This window comes from Athene noctua, chromosome 25 (assembly GCF_965140245.1).
Source record: "Athene noctua chromosome 25, bAthNoc1.hap1.1, whole genome shotgun sequence".
Lineage (NCBI taxonomy): Eukaryota > Metazoa > Chordata > Aves > Strigiformes > Strigidae > Athene > Athene noctua.
The window spans coordinates 1,491,459-1,509,819 of NC_134061.1; the positions used below are offsets into that span (position 1 = coordinate 1,491,459).

At 66.2% G+C, this 18,361-nt stretch overlaps 1 protein-coding gene across 1 annotated transcript; it reads left to right on the plus strand.

The window, feature by feature from the left end:
- The first annotated feature begins 1,111 nt into the window (after positions 1-1,111).
- On the plus strand, positions 1,112-4,096 carry NEUROD2 (neuronal differentiation 2). The gene is made up of 2 exons (XM_074926731.1): positions 1,112-1,655; positions 2,921-4,096. Exon 2 carries the CDS (start codon positions 2,926-2,928, stop codon positions 3,997-3,999), a length of 1,074 nt encoding a protein of 357 aa, XP_074782832.1. The 5' UTR covers positions 1,112-1,655; positions 2,921-2,925; the 3' UTR covers positions 4,000-4,096.
- Positions 4,097-18,361: the final 14,265 nt, after the last annotated feature.

The following is an 18,361-nucleotide window of genomic DNA, read 5'->3' on the forward strand; positions in this document are numbered from 1 at the left end:
CGGAGGCGAAGGGGGGGGGGGGACGACGACACACACACACGCTCGCCGCCGGTGGAGGCCCCTCTGTCACGTGCCAGCCCCGGCACCTGCACCGGGGGAGTGGGCGACGCCGACGCCGCTGGCACAGACCCGGCGGCCGGGCACGACCGGCCCTTTGTCTGCGTGTGGGCACAGCCCCGGGCACCGTGTCCCTGCCGTTCCCACGCCACGGCCAGCACGTACCGGTGTGCGGTGGCCAGCACCTGCCGCCCCTTTCGTCACCCGCACCCCTGGAGCTGGGCAGGTCCCGGCCATCCCCCACCCCAGGCCTGGGGGGACAGAGGGATACGGGGACGTCCCGTGGCTCAGAGCAGGCCACTGGGTGATGGCATCTGGCTCCCAGGGCCCCAACGCCCCGGTGACAGGCCCGCCGCCGGTTTGAAGACACAAGGGACACGGCAGCAGCGATTTCTGGCGGCGCGTCGTGCACTGTGGTGGGGACAGATCTGAGGCCGAGGGGTGACGAGGTGCTGCCGGGCCAGGCCGCGGGGCCACGGCAGGTGAGGAGGGACCCGGCAGACAAAGGCCCCACCAGCTGCGCCACGGCACGGCCGGGCCTCCGCCGCCGCCACGGCGGGACCCGCATCGGCACAGGCCTGGGACCGAGTGTGTGCGCCGGGGAGGGCGTGCGTGTGTGCGCGTGTGCAAGCGTGCGTGTTTGTGTGTGCACGTAGGAGTGTGCCGGGGGCTGGCTGCATCTGCGCGCGCCGGGCTGTGCCGCGGGGCTGCCGAGAGAGGCTGGCGGGGCTCTGCGGCCCAGGGGGTGCCGGTGGGGGCCGTGAGGCAGACGGAGGGGCCATGTGCCACCCGCGTGGGGACCATGTGCCACCCGCGTGGAGACCCACGGGCCCGCAAGCCACCAGCCAAGCCCACACCCGCACCTCCAGCCCCCTGCCCGCGCTGGTGCGGCCAAACCGGGCACCGCCACCGCCACCCCCCCCAGGCCCTGCCCGGCCGCAGCCCCCAGCCCGTGCCAGGCCCTCAGCGCCGCAGCCATCCCCGCTCGGCTGGTGGCTGAGGGTGGGGATGGACCCGGGCAAGCCGCCGCGGTGTTTTGTGGCGAGCTGCAGATGCCAGCTCCCGGCGAGGGTCCCCACGGCGTCTCCCCCCTCGCCCTGGTGCCCGCCGGCTGCCCCCGACACGCTCGGCCCGCCCGGGATGGCCGGTCTCCCCCGCCGCCCTGCCGCTGGCTCCATTGTTCAGCCCGGCCCCGCCATCGCCTGCATCTCGCCCGGGTCCCATTTTGCGGCGTGTAGGCAGAGCTGTAGATTTGGAAGAGGTTTTTTTTTTTTTTTTCCTTTTTTTTTTTCTTTTTTTTTTTTTTTTTTTTTGAGTACAGAGTGACAGATGGCGAGTCCTCCTTCCCCAGAGAGACAAATCTCCCTGAATGCAAGCGCATGTCAATCATTAGCTCTCATGTGATAGCTCTCGCGCATGACGTGCCAACCATATGGCACTGGCAGCAGAGCTGGTACCCCCTTTGCTGGGTAGAGATGCCACTCTCGCCTCCTTTTGGATAGAGGACTGCAGGAGGCTGGAGCACCTCAAGGAGCCGCGTCCCGGTCCCAGAAGATGCTGGGAACAATGAAATAAAAATTCCTCCGGTCCGCCCGAAGGTGAGTTATGTAAGAAGTGGAGGGCTGGGAGGGCAGCGGAGGAAACTTGAATGGAGAAAAGGCAACTTCCATGTTGATTTTGTTTCTCCGCCACGTCTCGCCCTTTTTTCCCCCCGTCTTTCGTTCTCCCCCGGCCCTCGGTTCTCCCGCTCTCCGCTGGCCTCGCTGATGGGGTTTCCCCCCCTTCCCGCACCGGCGCTCCCCCCCCCCCCCTCCTCGCTCCCCCGGGGGGGTTGTTGGGGCTTCGTGTGTCGTGTCCCCCCCCCCTCCGCTCTCCCCCCCGCCCCTCGCCCCGCGGCTGGGCGCGCCCGGGGCGGCGCGGTCCCGGCGGGACGGAGCGGGCAGCGGCGGCCGAGCGGCATCAACGAAATCGGCGCGGAGCCACCGCGCCGCCGCCCCCGGGGGCCCCGACCCGGCGGAGCCGCCTCCCCGCTCCCCCGCGGCGCCCCCGGCCCCCGCCCCGGGCGGTGCCCCCCGCCCCGGCCCCGCCGCACCGCCCCGGCCCCGGGGGGGGGGCGACCCCGGCGGCGCCGCCGCCCGCGACCCCCGCGGTCCCCACCCCGGGGCGGGGGGGGGCCCGTCCGCGGCCGCCCCCGCCGCCCCCCGCCGCCCCCCGCCGCGCCGCCGTTTGATGCCGCCGCATTTTACGGGCCGCGCTCCGGCGGCCGGAGGGAGCCCCGAGGCGGGGAGTGGGGGGGGCCGGGCGGGGCTGACCGGGACGGAGGGGGTACGGGGAGCCGGGGGGGGGCGGTGGGGGGGGCGGGCGGCGGCCGCGCCTCGGCCCTCCGGCCCCGGGACGGCGGTAACGGAGCCGCGGCCGGGGCCGCTCCGCGCCCGCGGCGGGGAAAAGTTGGAGGCGTCAAAGAGGGGCCGGCGGCACCGGGCCCGGCCCGCGGGGCACCGGGGGGGGGGCACCGGCCGGGCCGAGGGAGGGGGGCGCGGGCGGGGGGGCCGGGGGAGCGGGACGCAGGCGGCGGCCGCGGGGAGCCCGGCGGAGAGTGTGTGTGGAGGGGGGAGAGAGGGGGGGGTCGTCGAGGGGGAGGGGGGTCGCCGCCGCGCCCCGAGGGAGCTCCGGTGCCCCCGGGGGCGGGTGACCGGGGCGGGCGGCGGCAGCGGGCGGCCCCGCGCCCAATTCGTTTTCGCCGGTCCCGGCGCCGCGGAGCCGCTCCCGGGGTTTGGGGGGGAAGGGGGGAGGGTGAGGGAGGGGGGGGGGGGGGGCGCGGCGGGGCCGCCGGTAACGCCTGGCTCTTTGCCCCCCGCTGCAGCCACCATGTTGACGCGACTTTTCAGCGAGCCCAGCCTGGTCCCCGACGTCCCGAAATTCGCCGGTTGGGCCGAGGAGTGCGAGGACGATGCCCGCAGCGAGAAGGAGGAGCGGGCGGGGAAGGGCTGCGCCCTCCCCGAGGAGCCGCCCGAGGGCTCGCTGGGGGAGAGCAAGGAGGAAGGGGAGCTAGGAGGGGACGAGGAGGAGGAGGAGGAGGAGGAGGAAGGCTTGGAGGAAGCCGAGGGCGAGCGGCCCAAGAAGCGCGGCCCCAAGAAGCGCAAGATGACCAAGGCGCGGCTGGAGCGCTCCAAGCTGCGGCGGCAAAAGGCGAACGCCCGGGAGCGCAACCGCATGCACGACCTGAACGCGGCCCTGGACAACCTGCGCAAGGTGGTGCCCTGCTACTCCAAAACGCAAAAGCTTTCTAAAATCGAGACCCTCCGCTTGGCCAAGAACTACATCTGGGCTCTCTCCGAGATCCTGCGCTCGGGCAAGCGGCCCGACCTGGTTTCCTACGTGCAGACTCTGTGCAAGGGGCTGTCGCAGCCCACCACCAACCTGGTGGCCGGGTGCCTGCAGCTCAACTCCCGCAATTTCCTCACGGAGCAGGGGCAGGAGGGCGGCCGCTTCCACGGCCCCAACGCCTCCTTCGCCGTGCACCCCTACCCCTACCCCTGCTCGCGGCTGGCCGCGGCGCAGTGCCCGCCCGCCGCCGGCCCCGGTTCCCACGGGCTGAGGACACACAGCTACTGCGCCTCCGCCTACGAGAGCCTCTACGGCAACGCGTCCCCCGACTACAACAGCTCGGAGTACGACGGGGGGCTCAGCCCCCCGCTCTGCATCAACGGCAACTTCTCCCTCAAGCAGGACTCTTCTTCCCCCGACCACGAGAAAAGCTACCACTACTCTATGCACTACTCGGCGCTGCCCGGCTCCCGCCCCGCCGGCCACAACCTGGTCTTCGGCTCGGCGGGGATGCGCGGGGGGGTCCACTCCGAAAACATCTTCCCCTACGACATGCACCTCCCGCACGAGCGGGGCCCCATGTACGAGGAGCTCAACGCCTTTTTCCACAACTGACCCCTCCCGACAGGCCACAGCCCCAAAACCCCCCCTCCCCGCCCGGCCGCCCCAGCCCCGACGTGTGTGGGGGGGGACACGCACCCAACCCCCCCAACACCCCCCCCATCACCCCCCCCCCCCACCCGCGGCGGCCCCGCGGACCGGCCCCCGGGGCTCCGCCGTGGGCTTTGGTGCAATATGGGGACCCGGCCCCGGCGGCGGGTCCCCGCGCCCCGTGGGGACAAAGTGCTTTTTTGGGAGGATTTCCCCTTTTCCTTAAGTTATTATTATTATTTATTAGTTATTTAATTTTAAAATTATTATTCGTATTATATTCTTATTCTTATTCTTTTATTCTTATTCTTATTTTATTCTTATTATTCTTATTCCTATTCTTATTCCTATTCCTGTTCTTATTCTTATTCCTATTATTATTACTGTTATTATTTATTAATATTACTTATTATTATTTATTAATATTTTTATTTAATATTATTATTATTTTCCCCAGCGCGGCCCCGGCCCCCCCGGCCAGCGGCGGCAGCGCCCGCCCGAGCCCCCCCCCCGGAGCCCTGCCCAGCCCGTTGGGTCGAGCCGCATCGTTTCCTTTTTAATTCGTTTTCATTTAATTTGAGATTTTTTTTTTTTTTCCTTCCCCCTCTCCCCCATTTTGAGCCGTTTCTCCCCTCCACCGCCGTGACCCACACCCCCCACACCCCCCCCCGGCATTGGACACCCGCTGCCCCGGCCCGTGGGAGCGAGAGGAGCCCGCGCTGCGGCGCGGAGCGCAACTTTCCGAAGCAATAAAGAGGCGAAGGGAGGAACCCACATTTTCTATCTATGCAAGCAGGCCCGGCCCGGCGGACGCTCAGAGATGCACTTTGCTTTGGGGGGGCCCCGGCCCCGCTCCTGGCCCCGGGAGCTCCTCTCGCAGCGCGTGTGTCAGGACGTTTTTTACCTGTTTTAAAAACTTGAAACGGAAAACAAACAAACAAACAAAAAAACAAAAAAAAAAAGGGAAAAATAATAATAAGAATTAAAAAAAAAAAAAAATAACCCCCAACCGCGCGGAGCTGCCCCCGGTTTTCCCGCGCTGGCGGGGCCGGGGCCGGGGGGCGGCAGCGCAGCCCGCAGCTATGCAAGCGGGGCTCCGGGGGGGATGGAGGGGCTGCGCCCCCCCCGCGGCGCCCGGGCCCGGCCCGTGTGTCTTCGCCCCGGTTTGCCACATCCCTTCGGTCGGGAGACGCCGTAAAGCCGAGATAACGCTTTTTATTTTTAAAATTTTTTCTTTTTTTTTTTTTTCTTTTTGGTTTTTTTTGGTTTTTTTTTGTTTGGAACCTGCCCGCACCACCTTCGAGAAACCAGCATTTTTAGAGACCAGGGAGGAGGAGGAGGATGATTTCTGAGAAATGTTTTCAAAACGAAAAAAAAAAAAAAAAAAAAAAAGTTTTGCAAAAAAGAAAAAAACCGGGAAAAAAAAAAAAAAAAGAAAAAGAAAACAAAACAAAAAAAACCCAACAACAACAACAAAAAAAAACAAAACCACAAACCGTTGTAGCAAAGGGGACCCGCCTGTCCGACACCAGAAGTGCTTTCGTGTTTCTGTTCCGTTTCATTTCGATTAATAAATATTTATGGCCAACGATATGCAAGAGCCCCCCCGCGCCGGGAGCCGCTCCCCGCTCCCCGCTCCCCCGGTCCCCGCCGCCGCGGACATTTGCTTGGCGGCGGCGGAGCGCGGGGCCGCGGGGCCGGGGGGCCCGGCGATACTGCATGCATCGCCCCCCCCCCCGCCCCCCGGGGCCCCCCCCCCCGGCCCCGCTGGACGCTCGCAGCCCGGTCCCCGCCGGGGCGGCCCCGCCAGGACTCGTCGGCCGTGACGAGCCGCCGCCGGTGCGATTCGCGGCGAACCTGTAATTACCGAGCGTCCTTCGACGGCGATTAATAAATATTCAATGTTGACTCCGCCGCTTTCGCCGCTTTTCCTTCCGCCCCGGGGCACCGGGGGGCAGCGGCCCGACCCCCGCCCCGCGCCCCCCGCCGCTGCCGGGGCCGCCCCCCGGTACCTCTCGGTGGTGCCGGTGCCGCCGCCGCTCCCGCCGCCCGAGTGCGCGGCCCGCGGTGGGGCGGGCGCTGATATAACGCGGCTCTGCCCCACGGGTGTCCCCCCCGGGACCGGGGAGGCGGGTGTGTGTGTGTGTGTGTGTGTGTGTGTGTCCCACACCCCACCTCGCCAATAAAGGCACCGGGAGCCGGAGCGGCGGCCCGGCTCGGTCCCGGCCCCGCCGTCACGGGCGAGCCGCGGCGGTGACACCGCTCCGGTCCCCCGGGAACGCTGGCTCGGAGGCTGCTGCCCGGAGCTGGCACCGGGCCGCGGTGCCGGTGGCTTCGGCGAGGGTGCCCGGTGCCAGTGGCCAAGGCCCGGTTCCTCGGGGGCGGCCCCGGTGCACGGTCGGCTCCCGGCGCGGTGTCCGCTGCCTGTGACGGTTCCCGGTGTCGGTGCCCGTTGGAGCCCCGGGAGCCCCGGCGCGGTGCCTGGTTCTCGGTGCCGATGCCCGTTGGAGCCCCGGCGCGGTGCCCGGTGCCCGGTGTCGGCCGCCGGTGCCGGTGCCCGAGGGAGCCCCGGCGCGGTGCCCGGTGCCAGTGCCGGTGCCCGGTGCCCGGTGCCGGTGCCCGGTGCGGAGCTGTCCGCGCGGCGGTGCTGAACGGGCTCCCGGCGCCCCGCCGCCTCCCCAGGCAAACGGGCATCGCTCTATTTACCGTCCCCGCCACCGGGGCTCATCACAGCCCGACCGCCCCGCGCTGCGGGCAGAGCCCCGGGGCCCCGATCGCGCGGGGATCGCGGGGGGCCGGTTCCCCGCGGGAGCGGCGGGCGCTGGGGCAGCACCGGCGCTGCGGGGACGGAGCCTCCCGGTTTCTTCCCGGGTGACGGGTCGCGGCTACCAGCGCCCCGCGGCTTTTGGGGAAAATCTGAGGAGATTTGGGGTCGGGACGGGGACTCCCGCTCGCCCCCGCCCAGCCCGGCCGGGCCCGGGGCCGACGCCGCCGGGGCTGGAAACGGGAAACGGCTCCAGCGCGGCCCCGACGTGCCGGGCCCGGCCCGGGGGAAGGCGGCGGCGGGGACCCGCGACCGGGCGGGGGAGCGGGGCCGCCCCGGCCCACCGAGCCGCTGCGGCGGAGCGCGGCCCCCCCGAGGCCCCCCCGAGCCCCCGCGGCCGGGCCCCGGCTCCGTGGCGAAGCCTCTTCCGACGGCTCCGGCCCGAGCATCCTCCCGGGGAGGGCCCCGTTTCTCCGGGGAAAAAAAAATCTCGGGGCCAAGCCGGGGGGGGTTGGGGGGGGAGCGGGGGCCGGGCGGGGGCTCCGTGGGGCCCTTCGGGGGTCACCCGTAACCGGCAGCACCGGGGCCGCGGCCCGGAGAGGCGGCGGGCGGCGAAGGGCGGATGCCCCGGCGGAGGGGAGGGGGACGCGGGGGGGCCCGGGGGCTGCGGAGGGGCCGCCGACATCTGCTCCCGGGAAGGGCCCGGGGCCGGGGGGGGCGGTGGCCCCGGTGGCGGGGCTGCGGTTTACGTTCAGTTCCCGGGATTTTTGTTTGCCCGGCGCCCGCCCGGCGAGGGGATGCGGGGACCCGCCCGGTTGCTCCGGTGCGGCCCAGCCCCGCAATGCGGCCCCGCACCCGGTGCACGGCCCCGGTGTGAAGCTCCGGTGGAAGGTTTCGGTGCACGGTCCCGGTGTACGGTTTCGTTGCAAAGCTCCGGTGCACGGCTCCGGTAAAAGGCTCCGGTGCAAAGCTCCGCTGCACGCCCGCGGTGCTCAGCCCCGGTACGAGGCTCCAGTGCCCGGTCCCGGGGCCCAGCCGGTCCGTCCCGCGGCCCCGGTGCTCAGCGGCGGTAACCGGGACGGGGGGGGAGGCGGGAGCTCGGGAGCCGCCGCCGCGACCCGCCGGGCTCTGCGAGGATTTTGTGTGATCGTGGGGTCAAAGTCCCCTCCCCGGGGGGGTGTGGTGGGGGAGGTGTGATGCGGGGGGGGGGGTGGGGGGGTGGCGTTACCGGGGACCCAGCACGGCTCGGCCGGGGGGACCGGAGAGCTGCCAGAACCGGGGGGGGGACACGACACCCAGCGGCTCTGCCGAGCTCAGCCCCCCTGTTTCAAGGCAGGATGAGATGGGGGGGGTGTTTCTCCCTCCCCCCCCCCCCCCCCGCTGCCCCCGGTGCCCCCAGCCCGGCCCGGCGGAGCGCGGCGGGGGGCGCGGGGCGAGCGCCAGCTCCGGGTCGCCGCTGCCACCGGCGAGTGCCAGCCGGGGGGGGGGAGGAGGAGTCATTGCTTCAGTTTAAATTTCATGGCATCTGTTCATTATTATACAGTGCGGATTTTTATATGGACAGCTAAATTAAAGACAGATTTCTGCCAAAATTGCAGATACCATAAAAAACGGAGGCTCCCGGCGCTGGGCGCTCGCCGCGCTGCGGAGGCGGCCCCGTTGCTGCTGCCCGGTCCCGCTCCGGGGGTCCGGGGGCTGCCCGGGGGTCGGGGGGGGGGGGACGGCTGGGAGATGAGGTGTGGGGGGGGTGAGCTGCCCCCCGCTTTTGTGCGATGGGGAGACCGGGACGCCGGTCGGGGCGGGGGGGGAGTGGTGGGTCGGGGAAGGGGAATTGGGGGGGGGGGTCCCCGGAGCCGCGTCCGGGGCGGGCCGGGCTGGCAGCGGTCCCCGCCGCACCGGGGGCTGCCGAGCCGCCCCCTCCCCCGCCCGGCCTGCCAGGCTCCATCGCAGAGGAGTTAAAACAAGGACATCTGTGCCTGGAATCGCTGCGAAGCTCCAAACCTGCCAACGCCTGCTGGCACCGGCCGCCGGCAAATGCCGGTTCTCCGGAATGCGGCACCGCCTGCAGCCCGGCCCCGGGCCCCCGGCCCGGCCCCCCCAACCCCCCCCTGCACGGCCCGGCCCGACCCCCCCCTCCCTCCCCTCCGCCGGGCCCGGCCCCGGTGCCCGCGGGGTGAGGGGGGGGCCTGGCCCGGCTGGGCAGGGCTGGCGGCTGCTCAACCCCCGGGCACACGCGTGTGCGCGGCGTGGGGGGGTGTGTGGGGGGGTGTGCCCCCGCCGGGCACACGCGTGTGTCCGTGGTGTCCCCGCCAGCCGCAGCCCCGTGTCCCGTGGGGTGGCCGTATCCCGCATCCCTCCAGCCCTCCCTAGGGTCGTGTGTCCCCCCCATTTACCCCCTGCCCCACCGCCAGCGTGGGGCCGAGCGCCCGGCCGGGGGGTGGGAGGGGGGTGGTGAGGGATGCTGGGGGGCGAGGAGAGGCCCCTGCACCCCGGCGGGGCACGGCCAGAGCTGGGGGGGGGCTGCACGGATGGGCTGGGAGTGGGGAGAGCAATGGGGGGGGGTCACCTCGGGGGTCCACAGCCCCAAGCCCTGCAGAAAGGGGGGAACCTGCCTCCCAGCCCCCACACACCCCAGGGGGAGAAAAGGGGCAAAACCCAACCGGGGCAGCAGGGCCGGCCCTGGCCAGGAGAGCAGAGAGCAGGTGGTGCCCACCTGGGCACCCGGCAGCCCCTTCCCTTCCCTTCCCTTCCCTTCCCTTCCCTTCCCTTCCCTTCCCTTCCCTTCCCTTCCCTTCCCTTCCCTTCCCTTCCCTTCCCTTCCCTTCCCTTCCCTTCCCTTCCCTTCCCTTCCCTTCCCTTCCCTTCCCTTCCCTTCCCTCCTCTCCCCCCATCCTGGGCTCCAGCCCCCTCCCCACAGCCCCTCCTGCCCCCCCCCCCTACCGGAGGGTCCCACCCCGGTGCCCCCCAGGCCCTCACCCCTCCCGGGTTGCCCTCTCCCCCCTCTCCGTGGCAGGCGGTGGCTCATTTCATATGGGAAATGTCCATTTTGTCGCTACTTAAAAGCTGATTTACGGCGGCTGCATCCCAGCCCTGCCTTGGCCCGCGTTCATCCCATAATCTGCCCATTTCTCTTGGCAGCGCCGGCGCGGCCGGGCTCGCCGGAGGCCTGTGCGGGCGGCGGGAGCACCGGGGCCGAGTCCCGCGCCCCCCCCGGCAGCCCCGTCCCGGTGGGGCTGCTCACAGCTGGAGCCCATCATCTGCTCCGGGACGGCAGCACCGGGCGATGCTCCGGAGCACGGCGGAGGGACCGGGGGGGGACACACGCCTGACACACCCCACACCCCCCCCCTCAAAATACCCACCCGGGGCTGCGGGGCTGGAGGGGACACGGGCAGGGGATGGGGACAGCGTGGGGGCGGCTTCGCACCACAGCCAGGACCCCCCCCCTCCACGCTCCGGGCGGGAGCTGATGGGATCCATCCATCCGTCCGTCCATCCGTCTGTCCATCTGTCCATCCATCATCTGTCTGTCCGTCCCTTCATCCCCCCATCCCTCCATCCCTCCCTCCATCCCTCCATCCATCCATCCATCCGTCTGTCCATCTCTCCATCCATCATCTGTCTGTCTGTCCCCTCATCCCCCCATCCCTCTCTCCATCCCTCTGTCCCTCTGTCCGTCCCTCCCTCCCTCTGTCCGTCCCTCTCTCCATCCCCCCATCCCTCCCTCCATTTACCCATCCATCCATCTGTCCATCCCTCCGTCATCTGTCTGTCCGTCCCTTCATCCCCCCATCCCTCCATCCCTCCCTCCATCTGTCCGTCCGTCCCTCCCTCCCTCTGTCCGTCCCTCTCTCCATCCCCCCATCCCTCCCTCCATTTATCCATCCCTCTGTCCATCTGTCCATCCACCCTCCCAGCAGAAGGACAAACAGCCGCCGCGCCCGGACAGACCCCGCCGGCGCGTGGGGCACAGTGGCCACGCCGGGGTCCTGGCCCGGTGGCCACCAGCAGCGAGCAGTGGCCCGGCTGGCCCGGCCCTCCTGCACGCTCCTAATTCAATTTTACCTGACTCTAAATCTTTTCTGTTAAATGTAATTGAAAAACCACACCTTTGGAATCATCACATTAACCCGGCGTCCGCTTTATTAGAGTAATTAAAGCCTTTCTCAAGTTCGCGCCGGGCGGATCGGCTGGATTGTGCCGTAATCCCGGCAAAGCGAACAACTTCCGAGCAAAACTAATTACATTTAGAGCAGCTGTGATAATAATCCTAATTCAACCCCATTTGGTGCCTAAAATCCCGCGATCCGGCAGCAAAAAGCCGGGGCCGGGGGGGGGGCGGGGTGGTGGCCGCGGCTCATCTCTGCCCTCCAGCTCGTCCCCTGGCGCGGCCGTGCTGGGGGTGGCACCTTGGCAGGGTGTGGGGGGGGGTCCCTGCCCCCAAACCCCCCTCCCCATCCCGCTGCCTGACCCCGTCACCCCTCGCCGGGCCCTGCTGGAGGTTGGGGTCGGGGGGGGGAGGCCATGGTTCTGCCCCGGTGCCCGGTGGGTGGCACGGTGCCCATGTCCCCCCCCAACACACACACACACACCCCCCAGTCCCCACCGCGGCCTCCCCAGGGACAGGGAGGGCTGGGGCGGCCGCAGCTGGCGCGCGCAGCCGTAATGGCCACGGCTGGGCTGGCACGGCCGCCCCGCGCCTGCGGGCACGCGGGCAGGAGCAGCTTGTGCGCGGTTTGTCCTTGACGAGTCCCCGCGTGGCCGCCCCGGCACAAAGCCCCCCGCGGCCGAGGCCCTCCAGCTCATCACACGTGTGGCGCCACAGAACCTCAGCGCCGGAGGTCGGGCCGGGCACCCACCCACCGGGGACAAAATCCGCCGTCGGTGTCTCGGTGCCGGGTGGGCACGGCCTTGGCACCGACACCGACACCGCGGCGCCGGGCAGGACGCGGGCGGTTTATTTACATCTTTTGCCGTTACGTTGGGGAACGTTTGGTCCAAATGTAGAGCGGAGCTTTTTTTTTATTAAAGTTGCCAAAAATTTGTGTTAGCTAATGGCTTCTTAATTCTGCCTAAAATGAGAGAAGGAAAATGATGCCATTCATCTTGTATTGGTTCGAAATCACATCTGACAACTAATCGATCATACTGTGGGACATTAACTCCTTTGGATGGGGGCCCAAGCCGCGCTCGCGGCTCCTCGCTCCCGCGCTGGAGCCGTTTAACTACTTTACTGCTGGTATTTTGGCACGGGGCGCGGCGGGCTCGTTCCTCTCCGGTTGGTGCCGCTGAATTATTTTCCTTTCTCCGGCTACAGCTGGCACCGAGCACCGCAGCGTCCCCCGCCCCGCCGCGCGCCGCCGTCCTTCACCTGACCTTCGCCCCGCAGACCCCCCCCCCCCCCGCACCCATCGCCGGGCTGTGAGGTCTGTCCCGTTGTTCCCCCTCCCCGCCCCAGTCTCCTCCATTTTGGGGGTCACTGGGGGATTATTTTGTGGCTGGGAGTGAGCACCCGTGGGGACAAAGGGGCCACCGTGGGGGGTGGTTTTGCTCCCAGGTCACCTGTGCCTCAGTTTCCCCATTTCTCCACGGGGAAGGGAGTCACGGGGACCGGGGGGTCCCCAGGGCCAGCGAGGGGCTGGTGGCCCCATCCCCTGTGTCCCCCCCCCTCACCTCGGCCAACGCTGGTGCCCCATCCTCTGCCACCGCGATGCCCCACGAGCCCGGGGCCCCCACGGAGGTTTAGGGTGACAAGGACGGTGGCACCGGGCTGTGTCCCCCCCAGTGTGGGGACCCCCGGGCACAGCTGAGGGTGCTGGGGGCACCCCCACCCCCCGGCCAAGCAGGGTCGGATCCTGCCCCCCCCCCCCCCGTCTGCGGGGGGGGTGGGGGTGGGACATCGGCCTGGGGGAGGACCCGGGGGGACCGAGAACACCCCGGGGCACCCCCGGGCTTATATACGTGGGGTGGGCGGGGCCAGGGAGGCAGGGAAGGCTGCGATTGGTCAGCAGCACAAGCCCTGGCTGGGGATTGGCTGAGGTCTGTCCCCATCCCTGGGCCCAGGGTGGTCGCCGGTGGCCACCCCCGGGGTGGGTGACCCGCTGCTGGGGGCGCCGGTGTCCCAGGGGACCCGGCACCATCGTCCCGTCCCCAGGGTGCACGACCCCGCCCCGGGGTCACGGCCTTGGGGTCACGACCCCATGACCCCCGGAGGGTGCCCGGCCCCTGGGTGCTCACCTCTGCCGGCGGGTGCCACGGGGGGTCTGTCCCCGCAGGAGTGGAGGACAGACGGACACAGTCCCCCCACTGGGCCCGTCTGACGGCTCCTGGCCACGGAAAGCCACCCTCACCCCGCGTCCGTCCGTCTGTCCACCCACCCCGCCGTGCGTCTGTCTGTCCACCCACCCTGCCGTGTGTCCGTCTGTCCACCCACCCTGCCGTGTGTCCGTCTGTCCACCCACCCCGCCGTGCGTCTGTCTGTCCAACCACCCGCTCGCCCACCCAGCAGTTCTTCTGTCTGTCTGTCCACCCTCTTGCAGGTCACGTGTCCATCCATCCGCCCATCCATGTGTCTGTCCCTGTGTCCACCCATCTGTGTGTCTGTCCGTCCATCCATCCATCCATCCATCCATCCATCCACCCATCCATCCATCATCCTTCTGTCCATCCATCCATCACCCATCTGTCTGTCCATCCATCCATCATCCATCCATCCATCCATCAGTCCGTCCATCCATCTATCCATCCATCATCCTTCTGTCCATCCGTCCGTCCGTCCATCCATCATCCATCCATCCATCCATCTGTCCGTCCATCCATCCATCCATCCATCCATCATCCATCTGTCTGTCCATCCATCCATCATCCTTCCATCCATCCATCCGTCCATCCATCCATCCATCCATCCATCTATCCATTCATCCATCATCCATCCTTCTATCCATCCATCCGTCTGTCCGTCCATCCATCCATCCATCCATCCATCATTGTTCTGTCCATCCATCCATCCATCCATCCATCCATCATCCATCTGTCTGTCCATCCATCCATCATCCTTCCATCCATCCATCCGTCCATCCATCCATCCATCCATCCATCCATCCATCCATCATCCATCCTTCTATCCATCCATCCGTCTGTCCATCCATCCATCATCCATCCATCCATCATTGTTCTGTCCATCCATCCATCCATCCATCCATCCATCATCCTTCTGTCCGTCCATCCATCCATCCATCCATCCATCTGTCTGTCCATCCATCCATCATCCTTCCATCCATCCGTCCGTCTGTCCATCCATCATCCATCCATCCATCATCCATCCATCCATCCATCCGTCATCTGTCCGTCCATCCATCCATCCATCCATCCATCCGTCATCTGTCCGTCCATCCATCCATCCATCCATCTATCCATCCATCCATCATCCATCCTTCTATCCATCCATCCATCCATCCGTCTGTCCATCCATCCATCATCCATCCATCATCCTTCTGTCCGTCCATCCATCCATCCGTCCGTCTGTCCATCCATCCATCACCCATCTGTCCGTCCGTCCATCCCCCCTCTCTTCCTCCCTCCCTTCCTTGGTGCCCATGGCTGGGGGGGCTGTTCCCCACCGCACTGACCCCTGACCCCCCCCGGTGCTGCAGCATGACCTGGACCCAGCCCCCCCACCCCGTGGGTGACCTGGGACCCGCCCCCCGTGACCTGGGCCCCCCCGGGGCACCCGCTGGGTGACCTGGAGCCCCTCTGGGGGATCAACAGTCCCCGTGCGCCCACCCCCGGGGTGACACCTTCTCCCTGTGCGTGTGTGTGCGCACACGTGTGCTCATGTGTGCGTCCGTGTGCGCATGTGCGTGTGCTGAGCCAGGCATGTGCCCCCTCACGCGCTGCGTGCAGGCGCACCTGCGGCACGTTTGCACGCTCGTGTGGTGTGTGGATGGGGGGGGTGTGTGCGCGTGTACATACACGTGTGTGCGTGTGTGTACACGTGTGTGCATGTGTGTGAATGTACGTGTGTGTACACGTGTGTGAATGTACACATGTGTGCAGGTGTGTGCAGGTGTGTACTCGTGTGTGCATGTACAGGTGTGTGTGTACACACGTGTGCACACTCGGGGGGGGTGTGTGTACACGTGTGTGTGTGTACACTCGGGGTGTGTGTGTGTGTACACGTGTGTGTGTGTGCACACTCGGGGGGTGTGTGTGTGTACACGTGTGTGTGTGTACACGTGTGTGTGTGTGCACGCTCGGGGGGTGTGTGTGTGGTCCCCCATGGCTGCAACCCCCTGCTGTGGGCGGGGCCAATGAGGGCGTGGCACATGTGGTGGGTGGAGCCAGCAGGGGTGGGAGGCAGCGGGGTCCTCAGGGGGGGCTGGACCCGTTTGGTGCCACCGTCACCCCCTTCATCCCCATCACCCCCCCATCCTCATCATCCTCATCATCCCCTCCGTCTCCCTCACCCCCATTATCCCCATCACCCCATCATCTCCTTCATCCCCATCCACCACCATCCTCTTCATCCCCATCACCCCTTCATCCCTATCGCTCTCATCATCCTCATCATCCCCATCACTCCCTTCATCTCCCTCATCCCCCTCATCCTCATCACCCCCTTCATCCCCATCCCACCCATCATCCCCATCACCCCCCTCATCTCCCTCATCCCCATCAACCTCATCACCCCATTTTATCCCCATCATCTCCTTCATCCCCATCACCAACACCATCCCCCTCATCCTCATCACCCCCATCACGCCCATCACCCCCTTCATCCCCATTACTCTCATCATCCTCTTCATCCCCATCACCCCCTTCATCTCCCTCATCCCCATCAACCTCATCACCCCCCTCATCCTCATCCCCCCATCATGCCCATCACCCCCTTCATCCCTATCGCTCTCATCATCCTCATCATCCCCATCACTCCCTTCATCTCCCTCACCCTCGCCATTTTCATCATCCTCATCACCCCCTTCATCCCCATCCCACCCATCATCCTCATCACCCCCCTCATCTCCCTCACCCCCCTCATCCTCATCACCCCCATCATGCCCATCACCCCCTTCATCCCTATCGCTCTCATCATCCTCATCATCCCCATCACTCCCTTCATCTCCCTCACCCTCGCCATTTTCATCATCCTCATCACCCCCTTCATCCCCATCCCACCCATCATCCCCATCACCCCCCTCATCTCCCTCACCCCCCTCATCCTCATCACCCCCATCACGCCCATCACCCCCTTCATCCCCATTACTCTCATCATCCTCTTCATCCTCATCACCCCCTTCATCTCCCTCATCCCCATCAACCTCATCACCCCCTTCATCCCCATCACACCCATCATCCTCATCACCCCCCTCATCTCCCTCATCCCCATCAACCTCATTTTATCCCCATCATCTCCTTCATCCCCATCATCTCATTCATCCCCATCCACCATCCTCATCACCCCCCTCATCTCCCTCACCCCCCTCATCCTCATCACCCCCATCACCCCCATCACCCCCTTCATCCCCATTACTCTCATCATCCTCTTCATCCCCATCACCCCCTTCATCTCCCTCATCCCCATCAACCTCATCACCCCCTTCATCCCCATCACACCCATCATCCTCATCACCCCCCTCATCTCCCTCATCCCCATCAACCTCATTTTATCCCCATCATCTCCTTCATCCCCATCATCTCATTCATCCCCATCCACCATCCTCATCACCCCCCTCATCTCCCTCACCCCCCTCATCCTCATCACCCCCATCACCCCCTTCATCCCCATTACTCTCATCATCCTCTTCATCCCCATCACCCCCTTCATCTCCCTCGTCCCCATCAACCTCATCACCCCCTTCATCCCCATCACCCCATTCATCTCCCTCACCCCCCTCATCCTCATCACCCCCATCACCCCCTCCATCCCCATTACTCTCATCATCCTCATCACCCCCATCACCCCCATCACCCCCCTCCTCTCTCGCCGGGCTCTGGCGATGAAGACGCAGACCCCGAGCGTATGTCAGGAATCAGTGCCTGTCGCAGGCGTCTAATCTGTTTTTCTAAGCCGCCCACGAGCAGCGCGTTTGCCGAATTAGGCCGACAGCTGCTACGGGTCCTCTCCCCCTCCGCGCCCGCGCCGCGACGCCTGCCGCAGATGCCGAGGCCGGGAGCGGCGGGTACCGCCGCTCCCGGCCTCGGCATCTGCGGCTGGCGTCGCCCGCCTCGCACCTCCCGCCGCTCGGTGCCGGCACGCGGGCATCACCACACGAGGCCCACAAACCTCACCGGGACACCCAGCACCCCACCAGCACCTCCCACGGGAGCGGACGACGGGGCACACGCGTGTGCATGCGCCTCTAATATTTTTTTTTTGGATAGCAGTAGAATGCAATATGCAAATGAGATGGTTATTACCGCAATGTTCGTCAAGCTGAGCTGAGAAGACATTAATAGCCTGATGAATATGCATGTGAATTTGTTAATTAAGTTAATTATTCTGCTGAAAATGCATTCGTCTTCCAAGGACATTTTCCCAATGATTTTTACATGCTTCAGTCATTAGTCATGCTATATTTTATCAGGGAAATGAGTTTGCTTAAGTTGTAAAAAAAAAAAAAAAAAAAAAAAAGCAAGCAAGAAAGAAAGAAAAAGGAAAACGGGGGGAAAAAAAAAAAATAAAAAAGGGAGAAGAAAAGGAAAAACAAAGCGTGGGGCAGGGCAGGGATAGCAGCTTTGGGGGGGGGGAGAAAAAAACTTCAGGGAAGAGCCAGGGCCGGGGCTGCAGGTGGGTGCAGGTGGGTGCAGGCACCCCCCATCTCCCCCCCCCCCCCCCCAGTCTCCCCCCTTTTTCCCTCTGATGACAAACTTTTTTTTCTTTTTTTTTCCAGTGCCAAATTTCCAACACATTAATTAATTGTTGTAGCCAATTAACTGTAGTTGTGCAAATGAGTTTAGCACTAATTACCATGCAGTGCCTGTAATCACATAAAAAACTTGCTGAGAGGTGGAGGGAGCGGAGTGGGGGGGGGGGGGGGGGGGGAAACGGGGACTCTGTCGGGGTGGGGGGCACGGGGGCAGGATCCGGCCGCCCCGTGGTGGGGTCCGGTGCTCGGCTGGGCCCGGGGGACAGGTGAGAGGGACGTGCCACCCTCCCGCTGGCACCGGTGTCCCCAGGGCTGGCCGGGGCTCGCTGGGAGGGGACACGGAGGGACCGGCCACCGCGAGGGTCACACGGGGGCAGGGGGGGGGGGTCACAACTGGCTGGGTCCTGCACTTGGTGGGGCCGAGACCCCCATGCGCTGCGCCGAACCGTGCCCGGCCGTGGCAGGAGAAGCCACGGGCCCAGGTGGCACCGAGTAGATGCGCGGGGTGAGCCCCAACCCCCCCCCAGCCCCCCTGGGCAGAGCCCCCCCAGCACCCGCTGTGTCCCCCCGGCCGCGGCCCCGCTGCCCACCTACAACACCCCGGGACAAGGTGGGGACCCTCCTGCCCCCCCTAGCCGGTGGTTTGGGCAGGGTGGGGGTGGCCAGGCCAGCGCTGAGCCCCCCCGGCGCTGGGCTG

What these genes read in the sequence shown, in the direction of transcription:
- NEUROD2 (XM_074926731.1), top strand. Translation starts at nt 2,926, where the DNA reads ATGTTGACGCGACTTTTCAGCGAGCCCAGCCTGGTCCCCGACGTCCCG.